Source organism: Panthera pardus, unplaced genomic scaffold, assembly GCF_024362965.1.
Source record: "Panthera pardus isolate Hobbes unplaced genomic scaffold, ASM2436296v1 HiC_scaffold_10, whole genome shotgun sequence".
In the NCBI taxonomy this organism is placed as follows: domain Eukaryota; kingdom Metazoa; phylum Chordata; class Mammalia; order Carnivora; family Felidae; genus Panthera; species Panthera pardus.
The window spans coordinates 3,286,064-3,300,824 of record NW_026526655.1 but is presented as its reverse complement, the minus strand read 5'-3'; the positions used below and the strand labels follow the sequence as shown (position 1 = coordinate 3,300,824).

Below are 14,761 nucleotides of genomic sequence, written 5' to 3'. Positions count from 1 at the left end.
CTGCGTTGTGCCCACCAGGAGGTATGCTTGCCACATTCCCTGAGGGTGAGGCGGATAGTGTGGGCTGCGATCTCCGTGAATGTAGCAGTAGATGGCAGACGTCTCCCTTCTTTCTCAGCTCCCCAGAAGGAGTCTGAGTTTAGTATCCTACGAGCACCAAACAGAGGACACGTTGGTTTTAAAACGACTCATCAATCACTGGCATATTTGTCACCTCTCTTTGAAAAGAGGGGGAAATTATGACGGGCTCTCAGCGCACGTGAAAAGGGAGTCACGGAACCAGCCCGGGAGCCACTGGTCCCACCCAAAGTCGTCGCCCTGGTTCGCACGTTGCAGGCAGTACTGGTCTCCGCGAGGCCTCTGACGGGACCTGTCGCACCGGACCGCACAGCGCCCAGCTCCCTTTAGCTCTGGTGGTTCACACCCCGGGGATTTACTCTCCCGTTCTGGGGTCACCTGGCCCTGATCTGTGCTCTGGGATGTAAGCACTGGTCTACTCTGTGGCCTGGCCGCCACGGGTGTGAGACACAGCAGGGCCACGTTGATTTTGCAGGCCTCTTTCCCCCAGAGCTGTCCTTTCAAAGGAATGTGCTCTGTCCTTCCAGCCCGACCCAGTGAGGCCTGTGTTGTTTGGTTGGTTGGCCTGTGGGTTGAAACCTAAAATTCTGCCGAATCCTTTCCCGCCTCACAAGCCCAGGCAGGGGCAGCCGGCAGCTAGCGGTGGGTGTTCTGTTCTCTCTGCCATCACGCACTGGCTCTTTTCTGGGTTCTGGGCACATTTCTTGAGTGATTCCTTCAGAAACCTGTTGAGGGCCCCAAGCCGCCGCAGCAGGTGCCCCTGAGTGATGAGGTCAGAGGCAGGAGGCCTGCCCGCGCTCAGAGCCTCCTCATCGCGTGTCTCCCTTGTGCTGATGGCCGTGGAAGCCATCTTCCTCCCAGACACAATTGAGAGCCAGCTCTCTGAGTTAATAGCTAATGTTCTGAGTGGCGAATAACCGATTTGACCAAAGTGAAAAGGGGGGAATTTCTGTGCGTTTGAAATGATCCTGTATTTCTTCTCCTGGTTCATCTGCCCTAAGATTAGGGCTGGATTTTGTTTGTTTTGTTGTTGTTTTCAAGGACCACTCAACTAATCTCCCTTTTGTTTTCTTACCATAATTTCAAAAACGTGACACGGTTTCCACAGGACTCGCTGGCAGAAGTTGAGGAGAAATACAAAAAGGCTATGGTTTCCAACGCTCAGCTTGACAATGAAAAGACGAACTTCATGTACCAGGTTGACACATTAAAGGACATGTTGCTGGAGCTCGAAGAACAGCTGGCTGAGTCCAGGCGGCAGTACGAAGAGAAGAACAAAGTGAGCTTCCGCGTGAGGGAGAATGGCGGAATGTGTGCATTTGGGATGATGGCGCGTATGTGGAGTGTGTGTGTGTGTTTATGTGTATGTGTGTTTGTACGTATGAGTTTTTTTCATTTATTTTTACTTTTTAAAATTTATTTATTTTGAGAGAGAATGCATGCACCAGTGGAGCAGGGGCAGACACAGAGGGCGAGAGAGAATCCCAAGCAGTCTCCACACTGTCAACACAGAGCCTGACTCAGGGCTCGAACTCAAAAAACCGTGAGATCATGACCGGAGCTAAAATCAAGAGCTGGGCGCTTAACCGACTGAGCCACCCAGCAGCCCCTGTGATCATCTTTTTCTTTTTTGTTCTTCTTTTTAATTGAAAAAAAATTTTTTTATGTTTATTCATTTTTGAAAGACAGAGAGAGAGCACAAGCAGGAGTGAGGCAGAGAGAGAGGGGGACACAGAATCTGAAGCAGGCTCCAGGCTCTGAGCTGTCAGCACAGAGCCTGACGCGGGGCTCGAACTCACGAACTGCGAGATCATGACCTGAGCCCAAATCAGACGCTCAACCGACTGAGCCACCCAGGCGCCCCGATCATCTTTTTTTTAATGATGGTCCTCCACTTGTCCAGGAAGCCCAGACATCTGAGAATAAGAATGCCATGCTCTTTGCTGAGGGATTTGCAATAATATTAAAATTAATTATTATAATTATAATATTAATATTAGTATCATGCACAACTTTAGTCTGTAAACTAAGACAATTTTACTGGGAGATTATTTGTGTGTTTGCATGTAAGATAAAGTCATAACCATGAAAAAAACATGCCTACGAAAACCAGCATGTTTGAATGGTCATAAATGGAGGCTTTAAGATGTTCCTGTGGGGGCGCCTGGCTGGCTCAGTCGGTAGAGTGTTTGACTCTTGATCTTGGGGTCCTGAGTTTGAGCCCCACGTTGGGTATAGAGATTACTTAATAATAAAATCTTTAAAAATTGTTTTTCTATTAAACTACATTTCTGGATTTTTATTTTGTTACCTCTTATCACTGACAAGAAATTGTAGGTATCAAATCTTTTAAGAAAACGATATTTATTTTCTACTGATTGGAGAAGGTTACAGTTATTCTATTTAAGGATTAAATACTTTCATTAAGCTAAATTAGGTTAATTTATGATACCAGCAAGAAGTCTGAGCCTATGTTGAAATTAATGACAAAAGACTAATTAGATGTTCTTTGTGGAACATAAAGTAAGGAATACTTGTTTTTCAGATTTTTAGGAATTATTTGGTCTGTCAACCCCTGGGATGTTGTCTGATTTTTCAGAGTTGCTGAGATAAGCAAAATTTATGTTGTGTGTGTCCCTATCTTTTTTTTTTTTAACTGACTCTGTACCCTAAATCCCAAGGGTCAAAACCAAGCTGCCATTAACACCTCAAAGGTCTCCTTCTTTGACTGCTATAGAATTGATTTAGAAGCTAAAGAAGAATTTTATTTATGAAGTTTCTGGGAGCGAGACTCTGAAACAAAGGAGAAACTTTCCATGAGACCCGCTGCCCTGTTGGAATATAGGAGCGGAGAGAACGCTCTGGGCCCCATGTGTGGGGGAGGACACATTAATGCCTTCTAAGTACCCCTAGGATGTCCTCACTTAGGCATCAGGAAGTAGACCAAGAACCCCCAAATCTAATTCCAGAGAATTTGGATGAATCTGGAATGTTGTCCCAAGCTGGGGAGCAGGGACCGAGCAGAGCCCCCAAAAGGCAGGCCCTTGTCACAGCCAGGAGGGTACGGGGACCCTCGGACTTCAGAAAGTGGGCGAGCAGTGATGCCAGGGTGAGAAGTGGAGGTCATGTGCCTTCCGGAATAACCCCTCACCGACCTAGGAGATGGACCCTGCTGTCCCCTAAGCTGTCAGCCGTCAATTGGATACCAGACCGTCCTCAGGAACTGTGCAGCGTCTAAGCTTCTCTGGGACCTCAGAGGAGCGTGCTGCCGGGTCCCTGGGGTGAGGGCGGGGTCGGACCAGGCGATCTTTGTGCTCCCCACCTTTTCCTGTTTTGTCCCTGGGGTGGGGGCCCCGGAGTACAGAGTTGGCCATCCACTTAGTTAGATACGCTTGCCAAAGTAGACCATGTCTACACCCCTTTTGGTCCCCAGTGTTCCTTGTTGAATTTCAAAATCGGGGAGAGTTCCCTCCGATTGATGTCCGTGGCACAGCCACCCCCCCCCCCCGCACGGACAGCCTGGGCTGCGGCAGCCCCCCGGGGAAGGGGCCCTTCCTGGGCCCTGCCGGCCCGCGAAGTGTCAGGGGGCACCTGTCAGATGCACCGGGTCCTCGGGCAGAGTTCACGGTCAACCGGAAAGTGCAGAGAAGTGGGCTCACGTCGCTAAAAGGCCTTGAAAGCTGTGACGGCGGGCACAGTAACAGGTAGTCTGCTCCAAGGCCAGTTAAGTCGTGGCAGCGCGGACTAGGAAGAAGGTGCGTTCGTGCCACTACGTGCACGGTCCGTCTTTTCCTCCCTGGTCGGTCTTTTCCTCCCTCGTAGGAGTTCGAGAGGGAGAAGCACGCGCACAGCGTCCTGCAGTTCCAGTTTGCGGAAGTTAAGGAGGCCCTGAAGCAACGAGAAGACATGCTGGAGGTGGGCAGCCCTTCCCGGTTTTCTCTTCCCTTTGTGGCTTCGGAGGGCGTTGTGGGTGTGTTATGAAAGTGAGCCGTTTTCTCGAAAATCGAGAGCTCAGGCTAATTCTTCATCATGCCTTGCCTAAGGAGAACAGTCCCTTTTGCTGGTGAAGATTTTCATTCCTTTCTGTTTGTTTGTTTGTGTGTTTGTTTAATGTTCACTTATTTTGAGAGAGGGAGAGCGCATGTGTATGCGTGAGCAGGCAAGGGGCAGAGACAGAGACTCCCAGGCAGGCTCCGCACTCAGCACAGAGCCCGACGCTGCGGGGCTCAGTCTCACGAGCTGTGAGATCGTACATGACCTGAGCGGGACGCTTAACCGACAGAGCCACCCAGGCGCCCCGAAGGTTTTCACCTTTGGTGGCTTTGTGTTTGTTTGGGGAGGTGTGACAGACAGAATGATGGCCCCCTACGAGGTCCACGTCCTGATTCCTGGGACCTGTGGATGTGACACCTTACCCAGCCCAAGGGACATTGCAGGTGTGATTAAGTTAAGGGCCTTGTGATGGAGAATTGACCCTAAATTATCTGGGGGCCCGGTGTTATCACAGGGAGGCAGGAGAGTCAAAGGCAGCAGCGGGGAGGGAGCAGAGGCTGGTGCCTAGGGAGGAAGGGCCGTGAGCCAAGGAACACGGCGGCCTCTGGAAGCTGAAAAGAAGGGGAGGGTACAGCTTCTCTCCTAGAGCCCCCGAAGAGAGTCCAGACCTGCCCTCACCGTAACTCCAGGGCGTAAGACTCATTGTGGACCCCCGAGTTCCAGAACTCGAAGAGAATAAACCCGTGTTGTTTTTAAGCTGCTGAATTTGCGGTAACGTGTTACATTCGCAACAGGAAACCGATACAGGCTTGGTTCTAATTTTTTAACCTGATCAGAACTTTAGTGCCTCTCAGAATTTCCCCCAGGCAGGATTTCCGTCTGCGCTCTGGCAGCTGGGGACGAGGCGAGGCAGAGGAAAAGGCTCCTGCGTGCAGAGAGACGGGTCGAATCAGGGCTGATACCTGCCGGCTCCCTGGGGCTCCCTGGGGGTCAGAGCTCTCCAGCCCACCCTTTGTCTTCTCGCTTAACCCTTTATCTGCTTTCTTTCTATCTGTTCCTATCCTTCAGGAAATCCGACAGCTACAGCAGAAGCAGGCGAGTTATATCAGGGACATTTCTGACCTTCAGGAGACAATAGAGTGGAAAGACAAGAAGATAGGGGTAGGACTCCCACGTCTGTGCAACTGTTCACACGGGCAGTCCGCTAGCAGATACAGTGCTTTGGGTCTTTGGTTTGCAGAAACACTTGCATGAGCGTGTGCATGTGGCCCCAGGAGACACCAGGTAGTAATACAGAGAACGCACTGGCTTACTCAAGCTGCCGTTAACTCTGAACCTGAAGCTGACTTCCGGGACGGGGGGTGGGCACGTCGTGGACGCTCACCGGGCTCTCTGCCTGCACGGAGCAGGCGGGCAGCACGCTGAGACGTAAGGAGCGAGGAAGGCACGCTGGGGCAGTTGGACGTGCGAAGGCTCCGGCCTCCTGGAGTCAGTCTCTGTCTGGCGTTTCCCGGGCTTTTCTGAAAGGCATTTGAGGAATCGCCAGGCGGAGGGCGCTGTGCCCACCTATCCCCACCTTGAAATGTGCCCCTGGAGGCCTCAGCCGCCCCCCTCCGTCAATGACAAAAGCAGCCCACCTGCCTTTAGGCGTGATGAGTAGGAAGGAACCCGCTTAGGGTAACCGCCGTGCTTCCTGATGACAGCCGTCTTCCAGAACCTGGCGCCCTCCACGGCGCCAGGGCGGGTCTCCGAGGTGGGAGCACACCGTCCGTGCGCGTGCTTCGCGAGGCCGTCCCTGTTGTCCCTTCCTCCTCCCCTTCCACGCTCGCTCAGGACGTGGAGCGCGTGCTCCAGGACCACGTGGTGTGCATCGGGGACAATAGGATACAGGACCCTCCAAACGTCAATGCCTTTAAAGGGAGCGTGAGGCGCCATTTCTCGGCTGGCGTAAATCCCTGAGGAGCTTATTCTTGGCGTTTTGTCTGTGTCTTTAAGCGTATCCTACACAACGCCTTAACCCCGTTGGTGTTTTATGCGGCAGAAGCCTCCTTATTCCCGCTTCAGTCACCTGCTCACCTGTGCGAATCTTCTCTCTCTCTCTCTCTCTCTCTCTGCTCTGCTCACACTCAGGCTTTAGAGAGGCAGAAAGAGTTCTTTGATTCCATAAGGAGTGACCGAGATGATCTTAGAGAAGAAGTAGTCATGCTGAAAGAGGAATTGAAGGTACGAAGCCAAAGTAGAGTTAAAAACGAAAAAACCCGCGTGACAGCGGATTCCGGGGTTCTCAACAATGACTGCGTGTGCGAACTGGTGTTAGTTAATTTTGTGTCATTGGTTTTGGTTGTGTTTGTTTGTTTGTTCTTGGTTTTTTTTTTTTTAATGTTTATTTTTGCGAGAGACAGAGACAGAGAGAGAGACAGAGAGGGAGGGGCAGAGTGCTAGTGAGGGAGGGGCGGAGAGAGAGGGAGACACAGAACCCAAAGCAGCCTCCAGGCTCCGAGCTGTCAGCACAGAGCCCCGACGCGGGGCTCGAACCCGTGAACCCGGAGATCATGACCTGAGCCAGAGTCTGGCGCTTCACCCACTGAGCCACCCAGGTGCCCCAGATTTTAATCCTGGTAATTACAAATCTTAGGTTCGCTGACACTGAAGAGACACATCCAATGAGCACAGGTTCCCTCGGGTCTGTTTACAAGCATATCTGATCCCGAAAGCAACTCTGATTTCCAGGAATTTTTTGGATCTTTGTCTCACATTCATTAATTCTCCAGGAGATTACTCAAAGTTAGAGAACGTATGTGTTTCTTTTTATTGAAGACTCAAGTTTAAGGACTTCTCCAGCTGAACAGTGGTGCAGGTGAGGCCCACACTAACTAGACTTGGAGACCCAGTGGTTTGAGGAAAGTCCCACGTCCTGTTTGGGCCAAGTGAAGGGGTCTTCAGCTGCCGGCTGGACACTGAGTTAAGAAAAACGGGTCCAGGTGGGCTGTTAGCATTGTAGGAGACAGTGTTGGGAGAGGGTATGGCCATGGCCAGTTCCTACATCGGCGGTGGAAACACGTCAGTGTCAGCTGCTTATATTCAGGGGTCAAGGCCACAGCGGTCAACTAGGGGGAACAGGTTCCTATCACTGCTCCTCCCAGGGCTGTGAGCCCGGCACGGGGGCTGCCTCTAAGCTCAGGGAGACAGCCGTGGGCAGCAGCAGTGGTGAGTGAGTCTGAGATCCCTGGTGAAGTGCGCAGCCTGGGGCTGCCGAGCGTTAACTGGTTTTAGGGTGTTTGGCTGTGTGGTGAACGTGGACGATATTTCCTTTGAGTATAGCCGATGTTCCAGCCGCTTCTTAATTCCTCCTTTAGCACGAATTGTACTTATTCCTTTCAGAAGACGCACAGAACCTCTTTCTTTATCTCTGTCTCTCTTTTTAAAGAATGCACCCAAGGTTTTAAAAGTGAGGTCACTTGACGGTGATTTGCTTGATGCCCTCCTTCGTGGCAGCCTGCGGGCCCAGTTACAAGGGATGCCTGTTAAAAGTGTCTGGTCACCAGCACATTAAAGCATGGGATTGATGTGTGCCTGTAAGAAAGAGGCGGCCCTTGGAGGAAGATGTCCCAGATTTGTGTGTGTTGATAGAATGCTTCTGAGCGTGGTGTCTGCTGCTTCTCTGACTCTGTGGAAGTTTCTGGACTTCGTGGAAAAAACAGTTTCTTTTTAATTATTATTAACAAAACAGAGTTTTAACCTAATATCGGTCAGCGAGTATTACGAGTCTGTTTTTGTCCCCAGAAACACGGAATAGTCCTCAATTCAGAGATCACTACCAATGGAGAGACTTCCGACACCCTAAATAACGTTGGACACCGAGGTCCTACCAAGATAACAAAAGAAGAGTTAAATGCTCTCAAGACGATGGGGGACGGGACGCTAGGTAAGTGCCGATTCTCCTTTGCGTTCTTGTATCTTCCGGTCAGCATCGGTGCACCTTCCATGCATTATTAGAATTGGCGTAATCATCACTGATCAATTAACCATCACCCAGCATGCCATGCGTTCTGTCACTTCATGGGAGTTTCCTTGCCGAGCGGTGTGATCACCCACGTGTGTTTTCTGGCACGCATCTCTGTGCTCACCACCGATGGCTGAAGAATACATTTCTCTTGCTTCTCAAAGCCACCAAGCGAAACTGTGAAACACAAGGAAGATCGTCTTGAACTTAAGGGACCGTTTGGGCAGTACTGTTTGCCTCTCCTCAGATATGTGCCAAGTACGGCTTTTAACTTACTCCGTTGCAGATTTCTTGAAAGGTCAGAACAGCCAAGGCTGTAGAGCGAGTGAGTGAGTTAGTTAACGCTGTTTACAAGAACCGCACATTCTACCCACCATCCATTCGGTGTTTTGAGGCCATGAGGTGCCCGCGGACGGCGGCTTGGGGCTTGTGACACACAGTCTGGTTGCCATTCTCAAGCTACCACTCAGGTGCCCTAGGTGAGGGGCAAAGCGGGGGGGGAACGAGGCGGACAGGCAGCCCCAGGCTGGTAGAGGGGGTGGGAGGGACAAGACAGACAGGCAGCCCCAGGCTGGAGGGTCAGAGTGGGAGTTGGACCTTTACCGACAGGAGTCTGACTATGCCTTCCCCGTTGTCAGAGGTGCTGTCCCTCTGTAGGTCACATTTTGTTTTCTGCAAGAATGTAAATTGGGAAACCCAACAGACAGTAAGAATATTTGCTGCAGTTTGCAAACACCTGCAAAGATTCACCCGTTGAGGTTTGTCGTAATATTTGGCTTTTGGATAAGCTTTCGGAATCTGGTGTGCAGCCGTCGGAATCCGGCCAGCAGATATGGCCTCCTTGTCACTTAGGACCAGCTGTGCCCCTGCTTTTTACAGCGAGGCCGCAGTACAGCCAGGGCCCGTGACTTTGAGTTCCACTTGGAAGCTTTCATCGTACTGCCTTATTCATGGAAGTGTAGACACCTGTAGGCCCGCGCTTCTCAAGACTCGCTTCCTAGGGAGATACTCTGTTACCTTTACAACATAATGCGTGTATGCTACACGCATACGGCGCCCTGTGTGTAAGTTGCTGAAAGGACAAAAATGGGTTGATTTCCATCATACCTTTATATTAGCTCTGTGAGCAGCTGGGAATTTGATCGTGCTGCTCTTGTTCAAATATACATTTTATAAATCTTCGTTCACCATTTAGGAAACCAACCCTTAAAGAACCAGACATATCCCTTTTATCAGTGAGCTCCAAATGTTTTTTGACCGCAAATCCCCATCAGTAAAGACTTACGGGACCTTCCCAATATGTATATTTTTAATCTGCATATCTACATATGTATCCGCAAGTATGCATATATACATGTACACACACTATTTTATCAATGCCGAGTGTGTGTCATAAAACCTGTGCCCTGATAGACATCTTCAAAGGGTGAAGGAAAACTACCAGAAGTCCTACTAATGTTCCCATTTTGTCTGGGCTGAGTGGACCCACGGTGGAGACCACAGTGGTAGAAAATTATCAGGCTTTCACTTCATAGCAACATGGCACCTAATACGCCGGGGGTGTGTTTGTTTGGGGAATCTAAGCTGTAAGCGTTCATTCCAGAGTAGTGACGTGGTTTTTTTAGTTCGTGATTCTTTAGTTGGTGAATAACTGATCGTTAATTAAGTGGTCATCTTGCCCTTGAGTGTTGGCCTCTGCTGAAACCCCCCCCCCCCCGAGTCCGTTAGGGAAGGAAGCAGGGGTGTGTCAGGCACAGGCTGCTTTCTCAGAAACACAGTAATTAGATGGTGGGGGGTTGATTTCCTTTTACCTCATGTGAGCTATTTCAGAAGCATCTCCCTTAGGACTGACCAAAGGTTGAATTTCTTCAGGTGAATTGCAGGTTTCAGATGACTCGAAGGGGGTTTTAGAGCCACGTGATGGGCAGTGCAGGTGGACAGCTGAGGAAGTAGGAGTAGCCCAGACGCGTGTTTGGAAATGAGAAGAGGGAACGGGGACTGGAGGTCGTTCTTAAACGCCTCGTTTTGGATTGTTCGGCTGCCCGATCCAGAGCTCTATTTGTTAAACCTTAACGGCACCCTTTGAAAACCAGTTCGCACGAGATGGCACCAGCCGCCACTCTTGCCTTGAAGATGGCGGCAGTGGCCCTCGCCGATCAGATGTTGGCTGACACAATGGCTGCTTTGCCGCACGGAACTGGCGAGGGCTTCTGTTTCGTGGGATTCTCTGGCGAGTCTCTCTCCTTAGGAACGGGGTCGGGTGGGAGAGAGAACATGTGTTTACGCTGTAATATGTGTTAAGCGGTCGCCACCTCACGGGGTCCCTTCAATTTTCTCAATGGTCTTTTAGGAAGAGCCAGTGAAGTGGAGGTGAAAAGCGAAATTGTGGAGAATGTGGGGGAAAAAGGAATGTTGCAGAATACTGAGCAAGAACAGCACACAGAGGACCCAGCACGGGAGCGTGCAGACACAGAGGTGTTCCATGCTGGTGGAAATGCCGAGGACCAGAAAGCCTCTGAAGACAGGGCCCCCTCGCTGGGAGTCTTAGCAGATGGTCCCGATGAGGAACGCGTTCCAAACCAGAGTCTAGAGAATGCTTCCTTTCTTGAAAACACGGAGCAGGTTGAGTCCACACCGGACGACAGGACTGGGGCTTCCCTTGAGTGGTCCGACTGCTTGGGTGAATTAGACGGTGAAATCCCAGGTCCTGTGGCTGAGCAGGACAGTTACAATGCCTTGGATATCAACAACCCAAGTAGAGAATCTGCAGAAACACAGGAAGATTTGAAAATCTTGGGAGAGGGTAGCACAGAGCCATGTCAAGAATCTGCATCTCCACAAACACCTGAAATTGGAGAGCTGGGCAGTGTAGACACGAGGGAGCGAGGCGGGAGCCCCACAGAGGGTGTGGTGGAGGCAGGGCCAAGGGGGCTTGGGGAGCAGGTGGGCACAGTAGCCTCCAGACCTCCGAGGTATAACAGTGACACCGTGAGTGATGATGAAAAGTATGCGGTACATGTCCCCACCGAGTTGGACCCGAGCTCAGGGCATGACCTAGAGAAAGAGCCCGCCACGCAGGAAGTTGCTGAGCCCAGGGAGCTCCCAGTTCAGAGCACAGCGGTAGGTGAGGAGAGTGATGAAAAGGAGGACCAGGAAAGGGGGCCGAGGGATGAGAAACCAATCCAGACGGAAGTGCGGAACGTCCCTTGTTGTCCAGCAGCCGAAAGCAGTCCTCGGGGAGCAACGGATCTAGGTGTGGCAGGCACAGAAAGCGAGCCCCCAGATCCGAAAGAGCCCGAGGAAGAAAAGAATGACCAACAGGGAGAGGCATTGGATTCATCCCAGAAGAAGACGAAGAACAAGAAGAAGAAAAACAAGAAGAAAAAACCACTGGCGCCTATAGAGACCCTGAAAGATGTTAAGAAAGAGTTAACATTCCAGAACCCAGATTTAAGTGAAGTTAAGGAAGAAGAGCAGGTAAAATTTACTGACGAAAAACCAGTTGTAGAAGCACAAGGTGAGGTCACTGAAAGCCCAGAAAAGGAAAGTGTAGCAGGAAGCAGTGAAAATGTTGATGGTCCAGAAAATCCTAAAATTGAGTCGGATGAAAAACTTAACCAAGAAGATGAGGGCGTAAACACTAAAGCGGGGAAAGAAGCAGCCGATGGCGACACACGGGGGTCGGGAGGTGACGCGGCCCGGTCATCAGGCGCGATGAAGGAGCCAGATGAAGCCGTTCTAAAAGATGGCGCCGAACAAGATGGCGCCACCCACAGCATTCCAGAACCAGGGAGCGCAGAAGCTTCCGGCGGCACCCTGCTGGAGAATGAAAGCCCCCTCGAGGACATCGACGGCGCGTCTCACACAGGAAGCACAGAGCCGCAGGAGATGACGGAATGTGCCAGTCAGGCAGTCCGGAAGGTTGTGGAGGATGAGGATGACCTAGCACCCGCAGGAGAGCTGGGAGCCTCCGATTCAGAAAGCAAAGACCAGCCGAGAGGCGGAAGCGAGAAGGGCAGAAGCAAAGAGGACTGCACCCTGTCGTAAGTGGAGTGGAGGCTGGCTGTAGAGGGGCCAAGGACTGCACAGTAGGTCCAGCTGTCAGAGGCTCATCTGCTCTTAACACCGGCGAGGCTCCTGAAACGGCCCCCGTTGATTCAGACGCACCACGTGACAGTCAACCACCGAGCTGTCTACCACGTTGAGTTATAGACTGTTACTTGGGGATGGATACTTCCTCGCTAAGCCTGTCACCCCGGTTAGAAAGAAAGACACGCTTGTAATCAGTATGCGTTCCAACTGAGAGCACTCCAGTAGTGTCTCTCCTAACACTTCGTATTTCTGCTTAAATTCCACCTAAAGCTATTTAGCACTTGCCTTAGGCTGATACTCTTGACCAAATCTGTCGGCATACAGTTGACCAAATGGCATTCGGAGACTTCCATATTGTAAGTACAGTGATATTTAAATTGATTTGTCGCATTCAAACGTGTGCTTTCATACTTGATTTTGATGTGTACGTTATAACCTATGAGGCATTTTATTTTAAAAGGAAATAAACGGCCAAATAGCGTATAGGTCACGGAGTGATAAGATTTGCACCTTAGGACAGTAATGCATCATGTTAGGGATAAGAAAGCACTGGGAGATCTCCCTTCCCTTTACCGCGTTCAAATATTTTATCTCAAACCAATAACCTTTTGATCTCATTGTTAATGATACCTGAATTTGTTTTATAGATTTTGACCTCACTCTGTGCTGATCATGTACCAAAGCCATTTTATACAAATATTTTTTTTTTTAATTTGTTTCTGGAAGATACGTACATTGAAATTGTATTTCCTAATGCGGTATTGGGGGGGGGGGGACCATTTCTAAAATCGTTTAGGTTTTCTTAACCTTAAAATTACTTCTCTTTCTATTTGTCTAAGTGTTACTCAATCCAAAACGGGACCATTTTTGTGCAAACTGCTCATTGGACTGTAACAGGATATTTTAAATAGAGAATCACTTTTGGTGTTTTGGTATAAATATTTTCCTTTGCTGTTTCTCAGTATATTCTTATTGGAAAATTCTTGATTTGATCTTCCTGAAGGAAGTCTATCTTTTCTATACAAGGAAGCCTTTTAAAAAGTAATTGTAAAGTTAAACAAAAAATATTGTGAAATGTTAAAATTACAAAGGACTGTACGTGATGAACGCTGTTGACACTTTGTGAGATTATATGAATTCATGTCACTGTTACAAGATATAATTGAGTGCAAAAAAAAGACCAGAACCTCAATAAAATTTGAGGCAAGTGTGTTATTATGTAACTGAAATAAAAAAAAACCCAACATTTTATAATTTGACAAGCCTGTGACTCCAGTCTTTGGCCTACTTGAATTCTGACTGCCTAAATATGGTCTTAAAAGTAGTACCTACTTCTGGACTGCTGATTCCCAGTCGGCCTTGGGTGAAGGACTCATGCTTGATGCTCTTTGTCAGTAATGAATCAACTTCTCTCCGGGCCCCTAGGCCAGGGCCAGTGTTGGACCTTCCTGGGGAGAATTGAGAAGATCTTCCCTCATAGACTCCCCTGTGATCTGTGAGTCTGGTGAGGAACCCCATTCTGTTAAGAAAGCTCTCCATTCTGTTACTGTGTTGACCCATCCCAACACTTAGAATGTTTTGAAGAATATGGTGGAAATAAACATTGACTCTTCCTGTGTAAGTATCCTGAAGTCGGGGACTGATAAGCCCTCTCCACCTGTGCCAGCTACGTGGACAAATACAAGGCTTGCCAGAGACTCAAGTCCAAGGGCTGCAAAGAACTTGAAAGGGGGTCGGCGGCTGCCTGTAACTTCAGCAAAGCCGCATCCACCCTGGAATGCACGTTTGCGAGCAGTTCCCATTCCTACTTCCAAAGGCCCCTGGGGAGGTGATTCGACAACCAAACTCACTAAATGGTGAGATCATCCAACCATTTTAAGGGCTTTCTTGCCTCTGTTACTCAACAGCATATGTAAGGGCACTGTGGCATGCTTCATACCACTCAGGCCAGCTGTCCAGGGGTCTCGATCATCCACTCACTCATTTAAGTAATGGACTTTTTGATCACTTCATATCCGGAAGGCACTGTGCCAGTAGACAGGCAGATACGACCCAGCTCCTAGTGGACGGGGACAGCTGAGAATCAGCAAGTGAGCAAAGAAAGAAGAAAGGGATTCTGAACAGCCAACCGATTTCTTGATAATCTAAGAGCCTTCAGTGTGAACATCAGTGACCCTGCTCCAAGGGGGAAATGACATTGTGGCACAGCGATTGGTGTCCACAGGAAGGCCCTTAAAATTACCAAGAAATCGTTACCGTAGGTATATTCAGGTCAGGAATGCACAGAGGCATATGAGGCATTTTGGAAAGATTCCGAGTCAAAAGATTGACTCAGAAAAGAATGGAAAGTCTACCTGTCAGCCCCATCCCCAGAGCAACCCAGGCCCCTGAGATTTCAGTATGATCCAGAACAGAGGAAAGCACTGATCACTGATCCCTTAAATCAAAAAACGAGAATATTTACCAGCCCCAAACCAGAACATACCACTGTATATAAAATGGAACTCTTCCTTCAAAAGCATAATTAAGTGTAATTATGAGTATATACAGAAAACAGGGAAAGGTAACAGAATTTTGAATTATGGGCTATTACGA

General features: G+C 49.4%; 1 protein-coding gene across 50 annotated transcripts in view; it reads left to right on the top strand.

The window, feature by feature from the left end:
* The window catches only part of LRRFIP1 (LRR binding FLII interacting protein 1), a 139,689-nt gene that overhangs the window by 115,105 nt on the left and 9,823 nt on the right, over positions 1-14,761 (top strand). For 34 of the 50 annotated variants that reach the window (XM_053903176.1, XM_053903165.1, XM_053903171.1 and 31 more), the window contains 6 exons: positions 1,187-1,357; positions 3,901-3,993; positions 5,140-5,232; positions 6,202-6,294; positions 7,855-7,996; positions 10,425-13,428. In XM_053903176.1, coding sequence (XP_053759151.1) covers positions 1,187-1,357; positions 3,901-3,993; positions 5,140-5,232; positions 6,202-6,294; positions 7,855-7,996; positions 10,425-12,121 — 2,289 coding nt within the window. In that variant the 3' untranslated portion in view covers positions 12,122-13,428. Of the gene's footprint in view, positions 1-1,186; positions 1,358-3,900; positions 3,994-5,139; positions 5,233-6,201; positions 6,295-7,854; positions 7,997-10,424; positions 13,429-14,761 lie in introns of those variants that run through there. The other 16 variants (XM_053903273.1, XM_053903249.1, XM_053903263.1 and 13 more) reach the window with 4 other exon arrangements.